We start from the raw sequence: 8,632 nt of genomic DNA, 5'->3' as shown, positions 1-8,632 counted from the left end.
TCATAATAATTTTTTGCCATTTTTTTTTTAATTTATTTGGGTCTTACAGCGTTAAAGCATAATAATTATATTCTGAAATATTTGACTGTTTGGTGTGGATTCTGCATTAATCATTACGACTGAATGGAGGTCGGCAGTGTATAAAACAGACTATATATTTACAGTCTATGGTAAAACATGAGCACTTCAGTCCAGAGGAGGGCGGTGACGCTTCTGATTGGTCGCTGGTCAGGAAGGAAAAGGGACAAAGACTACAAGAGAGGAGGGATCAGTGAGAAGAGAGCAGGTGAGAACCGAACGGCTAGCATGGCAGCAGGCTCAGTATCAAAGCTCCAGCTGGTCCACAGACACATCCGAGCTTTTCCAGATTTTCCGAAGAAAGGCATCCTGTTCAGGTAAGATCTTCAGCAGCCCTCATTCAGACCTCTTCCCTGCAGCTCCATCTCTAGACCTGATCCCCGCATGCTCCCACTTCCACACGCTGTGCGTCGACGTAACGCTTCCACCTGATACAGCCTCTGACACGTGTTGCCACCTGTTGCCAAGGAAGCAGTTATTCTGGTGTTAAACACGTAGAGAAGTATGTGGTTTCACCCAAAAGTCAGGAAGTGGTGGAGTGCATTCAGGCTGAGAGGGAAAGTTTACTGTGTGGGTGCTGACTGCTGATGTGTGACTGTTGAATGTCCACTCCATAAACAGATTTTATGAGACCTGAGATAACGGTAAACTTTACCAATCCCCAAAGAAATTCTCTTGCCAGATATTGCTCAGAAATCAAATTGCGTAACATGAGAAAATGCAATGCCTAGAAGAAAAGCAATAAGATAGAAGTGCAATGCTTTACTGAATGTAAAGATAAGCATACGACTGAGGTAGTAAATTAGTATCACATAATAAAATACAGATAAGGCATCATGAGATCAAAATACTGCAGATGAAGGTTAAATATTACATAAATCCGCAAGTGGTATTGCACAAACTACGGAGAAATAATACTGATATTGATCAGATTTCCACCGATCAGGTATACATGACCACCTGCCTAATGAGTTTCTCCTTTATGTTGTGTTACAATCCAACCTCTTGGGGTTGACTGGATGCAACAAAATAACCAGATGGCATTGGTTTTGGTTAAGGGATTTATTGCTTAGTAGTAAAAGGAACAAAAAAGTGACCATGAAACACAAGACTGGTGGGTGTTGCTAAAACAAACAGAATAAAACAAAGGCTAACAGAGTTTGTAACTAAGCCAAACAAAGGAAACTACTAAACTCCCTAGCCAAACCGAACTACAGAAGCAACACCCACCACCAGGAACAAAAACTAATACAAAAGGTGTACAAAACGAACTAAACACTGGTGCCTCCGAATAAGTATACATACTGAGCACAGGTCACAAAAGCTCAAAATACAAAGTGGCTTCTACACACAGTTGGCAGACTACGAATTGGAGCTTCAGTCTCCACTGATACATAGGGCTCCACACTAAACTAAAGCCAACAGAAGGTCGAAGTTGTCTGTAGCACCCACCACAAGTGCTTCCAGACCGAAAGACCACACAGAACAACAATACAAAGCCACAATACGAAGAGGCACCAGGGTGGACTGGTCAAAATACCAGCCACCAAGACTAATGGCATGGTGGCACTTTATAGGTAGCAGGTGTGGTGCCTGGCTGCCTCTGATTGGTCCGAGGAGGAAGAGCTGGAGGGTGGCCCAATCCGGATGGTTGAAGGGCGGGGAGAACCAGACTGGAGTGCAGGTCATCATCAGCTCTGTCTCATCAGCTGAAATGGCCGGCAGCTGGGGTTCCAAAGACTCTGCAAAAGCCACAGCTGAACCCACACACAAATTTCTCCCACACAAAGACCCAATAAAACACCACCTCAAAACGAACGGCACACCAATACTGGTGGCCGTAACACCCCTCCCCTTAAAATACAAACCCCAGGTTCGTACACACACAAAAGCCATCAACCACCTCAAACCTATTACCCACCACCAACACCAAAATAAGCTACTAAGCAATGAAATCACCTTACCTGTAAAGCTGTGGGACCATTAAGATATCCCGGACGAGCCCCCACTTGTTACGATCCAACCTCCCGGGGTTGGCTGGATGCAACAAAATAACCAGATGGTGTTGGTTTTGGTTAAGGGATTTATTGCTTAGTAGTAAAAGGAACGGAAAAGTGACAATGAAACACAAGACTGGTGGGTGTTGCTAAAACAAAGAACGGAATAAAACATAACGAAGGCTAACAGAGTTTGTAACTAAGCTAAACACAAAGAAAACAACTAAACTCCCTAGCCAAACCGAACTACAGAAGCAACACCCAGCAGGAGCAGAGGGAGAATAGGTGTGCCAGATCTGGCTAAATAGCCCAGATTAGGAGGAGGGGCCATAGCCACACCCAACCGGCACAGCCCACCTGCACAGAGGGAGATGGGAGAGGAGCGGGGAGAACCAGACTGGAGTGCAGGTCGTCATCAGCTCTGTCTCATCAGCTGAAACGGCCGGCAGCTGGGGTTCCTAAGACTCTGCAAAAGCCACAGTTGAACCCACACACAAATTTCTCCCACACAAAGACCCAATAAAACACCGCCTCAAAACAAATGGCACACCACTACTGGTGGCCGTAACAGCTGCTAAAACTCCACGAACCAGGGATCTTCTAGCTGCGAGGCAACAATGCTAACACTGTCTGCACTTTCATCCATCAGCCTGCACATATTTATTCTTGCCAAATAACAAACACAGTTCAGTTAATACAGTTGCATGTTTATTGTTCTACCTGCAAGTCAAGGCTGTTTCACTGGGCCTAAGGGTAGAGACCACATTAACCTGCCCCTCTTCTCATTTTAACGACTGAATATTCATCCGTACAGAACAAGCTAATTAAATATTTGTGTTTGTTCAGGACCTTTTCCAGTTAGGCTGAAATTACACACAAGCTCTGGTGAAAAGCAGGTGGGACAGGAAATAAAATGGATAGGTGATAGATTCGAGGATGAACCTGAATGTCTTCAAAACAAACAGTGGCTGCTTGGGGGAAATCTAAAAAGAACCATAATCTGCTTGGTTTAACACATTTTGTGTGCTACATAGTTCTGTTTGCATTGTTTAATCGGTTTGAAGTCTTGAGTATTGCTATACAATTTAGACAATAGTAAAAATAAATCTAAATAGAATGCATTTTCTAAATTTCTGACTGGTATGTATTTAATTAAATATTTTCAGCTACTAAATATTTAGGTCGCCCAACCAAGTAAACTGCTTGAGGAATACGTTAAATATATAATGCAGGTATCCATGTTATATTGATGTTCATTTTAAATAACTGGATCATACTAATGTAATGTTTGTGAATCCCACAGAGACATTTGTCCCATCCTGAAGGATCCCGCTGCTCTCACAGCAGTAATTGACTTGTTTGAAGAACATGTGAGGAACAATCATCAGCAGGTGGATCTGATTGTAGGTAAGAAAGTGGAACAAATTCCTTTTAATGTAAACTGGTATACCCAATGAACCTTAAAGAAACAGTCTTATCCTGCCCTGAAGTTCCTGTCTAGAGAAGACTCAGAGAAACGTGTTCATGCATTTGTTTTCAGTAGGTTAGATTATTGCAATGGTGTCTTTACAGGTCTTAACAAGAAATCGATCAAGCAGCTGCAGCTGAGAATGCTGCTGCCAGAGTCCTAACTAGCAGCAGGAAACTGGACCACAATACACCAGTCCTCAGATCACTGCACTGACTTCCTGTTAGCCAAAGGATAGAGTTCAAAATCTTACTCCTGGTTTACAAAGCTCTGAATGATCCTGGACCAAAATACATCCCTGACTTGTTATCTCCATATAAAGCATCCAGAGCCCTCAGGTCATCAGGGACAAGTTTACTGTGTTTTCCCAGAACCAGAACCAAGAATAGTGAAGCAGCATTCAGCTATTATGCTCGTCATTTGTGGAACAAACTTCCTGAATACCTGAGATCAGTTCAAACTATCGGCTCTTTTAAAACAGACCCGAAAACCACAGCTTTCCCTTAAATCTCAATCTATTTTCTTGTCTTTTAATGTATATTTTTATGTTTTACTTCTATGCTTGCAATGCTTGTCTACTTTTAAATCATTTTTCTGAATGTGTTTCTTTGCTGTTGTAAAGCACCTTGAATTGCCTTGTGTATGAATTGTGCTGTACAAATAAACTTGCCTTGCCTCATGTATCTGTCTCATGTGTGCTCCTGTTACCATCTTTTTCCTGTTGTTTGTGTGCAGGCTTAGATGCTCGTGGTTTTCTGTTTGGGCCTCTGCTTTCCCAGAGACTGGGTATTGGCTTTGTCCTAATCAGAAAGAAAGGTAAACTGCCTGGAGCCACCGTGTCTGTGTCTTACGATTTGGAGTATGGCAAGGTAAGCACAAATGCACAAACACTCAGTCGTTTTATGATCCTATCTAGGGTTGAATTAACAGATTTTCAAAAATTTGTGGTTGCGCGATAATTGTGTTTATATGATTAAATGGCACTTTATTTGACAATGCCTACCATGTGCCACTTAGAAGACAAAGGCACAAAATGAGCCATTACTGCAAAACCTGCCTCAATTTGTATTTTCATAGAGTAGTTGGCTATGTCAGTACTGCAATATGAACCTTTGCTCCAGTCAGATATCTGGGCCACTGAGCACATTTTTTCTTTACAGAGAACTTAGCTGTCTCCTCATTGTTGCTTTAGTCGTAAACAGTTTCACTCGATGCTGCAAAGAACCACAGAGTCTGCATTCACTCAACAGGCGTCATTGCAGTGTATCTAATCTGCAATATTTCCTAACAATCCTACTTCTGGTTCTCCAGGCAGAAGCAGAAGTCCAGGAGGATGCAGTGGCTGCTGGACAGAAGGTTTTGCTCATCGATGACCTTCTAGCCACTGGAGGTACGGATTTTGTCCTGCTTCTGCTCTGTAACCACCATGTTTACTGGATTCAGTCTGACTAGATAGCACTGTTCACAAATAAACATCTTTCCTGACTCATACTTTATCCATCTGCTTTTACCACAAAATTGGAGAATTCCTCTCACATGAAGGACAGTCATCAAGAGAGCATTCATTGTTGTGTTCAGTGGGAAATCTTTAAGGAAGTTAATCTGCTGAAGTAAAACTCAGAATGCTGTAGTTGTTCAAGCCAGTAATTTGTTTGGGGATCCCTTGAAGTGTCCATCCATTCTCTATACACCGCTTTATCCTCACTAGGGTTGCAGGGAGTGCTGGAGCCTATCCCAGCTGACTTGGGCGAAGGCAGGGGACACCCTGGACAGGTCGCCAGTCTGTCACAGGGCTACATATACAGACAAACAATCGCACTCACATTCACACCTACGGGCAATTTAGAGTTATCAATTAACCTCAGCATATTTTTGGACTGTGGGAGGAAGCCGGAGTACCCGGAGAAAACCCACGCATGCACAGGGAGAACATGCAAACTCCATGCAGAAAGATCCCAGGCCCAGTCCGGGATTTGAACCGGGGATCTTCTTACTGCAAGGCGAAAGTGCTAACCACTACATCACTGTGCAGCCCAGTCCAAAAACATGCTGAGGTGAATTGGTGATTCTAAATTGTCTACAGGTGTGAATGTGATGGTTTGTCTCTATATGCAGCCCTGTGATAGACTGCTGACCTGTCCAGGGTGTATCCTGCCTTCACCTTCAACTGGGATAGACTCCAGCCCCCTGCAACCCTAATGAGGGCTCAGCGGTGTGTAGATAAGAGCTGGGTGGACTTAAACAGAATGCAGTGTGTGTAAACTGTTATACTGCTTTGGAACCTGGAAGCTACACCTGTGCATTGTTACGACCGGCTCCGGATGCCGCAACAAAGGAGGAAATGCACAGAGGATTTAATGGTCACCAAAGAGTATTTATTGAGAACAAAACATAATAATGGAGTGTGGTAGCTTGAATCAGTGGTGTGTTGTCAATGTAAAACAAAACAAAATACCACCAAGGACCACATGGCTGGCTGTAGGAGTGGAGTGGAGCAGTGAGGAGCTGAGCAGTGGCAAAGCAGAGCCAGACACAGAGAGCAGAGTGGCAGAGACAGCAGAGCAAGCTCATATAGCCTGTTGCCCTTCCCAGGTGTGGCTGGTTAGCTGATTGCAGCTCCGCCCACCCAGAGCCCTGCAAGAAGAGCAACAGCAGACAAAGGCTCTGGGACCGTAACAATATGTAAAAAAAAAAAAAATTTAAAAAAATACTGACTTTTAAGAATGGTTAATCAACGGCTTGTCATATTAAGATTTTTATCTTGGTCTCTAACAAGGTAGATGTCTGAATGTTTTTTTTTCTTACTTGTTGATTACGTTGCACAGATGAATTTTTAATACAAGATTTGTGTGTTGCAGGAACATTATATGCGGCCTGTGAGCTGATGAAGAAGCTGCAGGCTGAGGTTCTGGGCTGCATGGTGGTCATCGAGCTCAAAGAGCTGAACGGCATCGACAAACTGAAATTGCACAATGTGTTTTCCCTGGTTCAGTACTGAGGACTTCTGGAGACACCACAATCTAGACAAGTCAAGTGCATGGTGCAAGAAAACAAGAAACCTCTCCAACTCAGCAACAATTTCACAGTTCCTCTCATTTCAATCGTGCATCTTCTTCTCAGTTTCATTCAGTGCTGAAATTTAAAATGTTTTGTCATTAATTCATGATGTGTTAATGTTTTGGCTGCACAGCTAGAGTCTGACTAAGCTTAAGAGAGGAAGACAGCTTCATTCTCACAGATCCTTAAGGGTTCTTAGAAAGTGTAAAATAAGATCTAGAGGTTGCATGGCGGGAACATGTTACCTGTGACTCACTTACCATGTCCATACTTTTTTTCTTTTTTTTTTTTTTTAGCAGTTTTTGTTTTATTGTATTGTCCTCTTCATCTGTATCTAATTTATTCAGTAAGGAGGTGCAATATCCATTTAACACTGAGAACAGAAATATGACTTGAGATGTTAAGCTGTGCGATGCTAACAATGTGGTGGAACAGTTAGCTAGCTGGGATACGTTACTCTGACTAACAGGCATGAGTATTTACAAAAATAACTGTAGCTAAGTTGTGTCTTAGCTATTTTCAGTGTATTTCCTTTCTTTTGGAGAATTCAAAGGGTCTTAAAGTGTTATTGTTTGATGGAGGCATGAAACTGTGCTCATTACTCCGAGGGGAAGTTCTTAATAATGACCTTTACTGACTACTTTTGGAGCCGAGTTGTAACACTTCTTATCATCGCTGGTGGAGAAAAATGCCATTTATTGCAATAAGAGGCCAAAAGAATAATAAGTGGAGGCGAAGGAAGTAACACGTAACCCTCAGGTTTATTTATGTGGAGACTTCAACCAGATTGTTCCATTTAAAGCTGTACCGTTGAGATGTGACCATGTAAGCACTGTTGTCCTAGGCAGGATGGAAGATTTTCAGCACTTATACAACTTTTGCTTTTGTATTCAAACCTCAAACACGATTATAAATCTATGCCTAAAAATACATTGTCTGACTGATGTGATTATAAAGGGAATCTGCCATTTCTATGCATACAAAACAAATTTATCTACCGCACAATACAGAGTTTTTACAGTGGAAATGTTCTCACACTCTTATGAAAACAAAGTTGTAAGAAATAAAACAGACTTAGTTTTTGCTGATAGTGTCATGTGTAAGTAGTGGTTAATGGTAGCAGTATTAGCAAACTTGGTGGGAAATACTGCATGAGTGATGTTACGACTCATGTCTGTGAAGATTGTCAGTCATCCAGGTCATGGTAAGTGTAGGAGCTTCAGTAAAAATCAACAGGACTTGTAGGATTTTTGAAGGTTTTTTTTGGCCTTATTACAGCTTTTATTGAGAGAGAAACAGGAAAATGGGGAGAAGAATGGGGTAAGGACCTGCAGCAAACGGCAGTGGGCTGGATTTGGACCCATGACCGCTGCATCAAGAACTATAGCCCCCATTTATGGGTCGCCCACTCAGTCTGTTGAGCTACTGGGGCGCTGACTTGTAGGTTTTTTTGAAGACATTTTTCAGTTTTAAACAGAATAGTCACTCTGGGTCACATGACTGATGGTTAATTAACAACCGTGACTCACATGCCACCAGGTGTGGTTGTTCTGAAATCAGGTGTAGGTCCACCAACAATAAGAAGCAATCATGATGATGGAGCTGCCACTTTACATGACAAAGGATGTTTATCAGCCAAGACAGGAGGGACTCAAGATGCTAATGATGGCGAAACTTTCTGGGCAGTGACCGAACCACTGCCTTATAGGTGCATGATAAATGGTGTCACAGACCTCCTCCTCTGTTTAGAGAGAGCTGTTCCAGTTTGACAAACATGGCTTCCTTTACTCTCTCAAACCATCTGTCCTCTTTTTCCAGCATGTGGACATTACTGTCATCAAAGGAATGTCCTTTATCCTTCTTGTCCTGAGGAGCTTCTCTCCTGTGTTGAGACATCCACTTCTGAAGCTGATGTTTAGTTACGACTCGTCTTTACCTGTCCTACATGTTGTCACATTGTGTGTAGATGTTCTGTTACATCGACTATATTACAAATATTTGTTTTTTCTATACTCTGTGATCTCAAAATATT

At 42.4% G+C, this 8,632-nt stretch overlaps 1 protein-coding gene across 1 annotated transcript; it reads left to right on the top strand.

The window, feature by feature from the left end:
• Position 1: 1 nt before the first annotated feature.
• On the top strand, positions 2 to 7,530 carry aprt (adenine phosphoribosyltransferase). Its single transcript, XM_022200339.2, has 5 exons — positions 2 to 395; positions 3,379 to 3,482; positions 4,279 to 4,412; positions 4,855 to 4,933; positions 6,402 to 7,530. The coding sequence occupies exons 1-5, from the start codon at positions 178 to 180 to the stop codon at positions 6,539 to 6,541; spliced, it is 675 nt and encodes a 224-aa protein (XP_022056031.1). The 5' UTR covers positions 2 to 177; the 3' UTR covers positions 6,542 to 7,530.
• The last annotated feature ends 1,102 nt before the right edge of the window (positions 7,531 to 8,632 follow it).

This window comes from Acanthochromis polyacanthus, chromosome 15 (assembly GCF_021347895.1).
Source record: "Acanthochromis polyacanthus isolate Apoly-LR-REF ecotype Palm Island chromosome 15, KAUST_Apoly_ChrSc, whole genome shotgun sequence".
Taxonomy (NCBI): Eukaryota; Metazoa; Chordata; class Actinopteri; family Pomacentridae; genus Acanthochromis; species Acanthochromis polyacanthus.
The sequence above is the reverse complement of the archived record's forward strand: the minus strand, read 5'-3'. Positions and strand labels throughout refer to the sequence as shown.

Coding starts and splice junctions, on each gene's coding strand:
- aprt (XM_022200339.2), top strand. CDS start 178: ATGAGCACTTCAGTCCAGAGGAGGGCGGTGACGCTTCTGATTGGTCGC. Junction 3,483..4,278: donor GCAGGTGGATCTGATTGTAG/GTAAGAAAGTGG, acceptor GTTTGTGTGCAG/GCTTAGATGCTCGTGGTTTT. Junction 4,413..4,854: donor ACGATTTGGAGTATGGCAAG/GTAAGCACAAAT, acceptor CTGGTTCTCCAG/GCAGAAGCAGAAGTCCAGGA.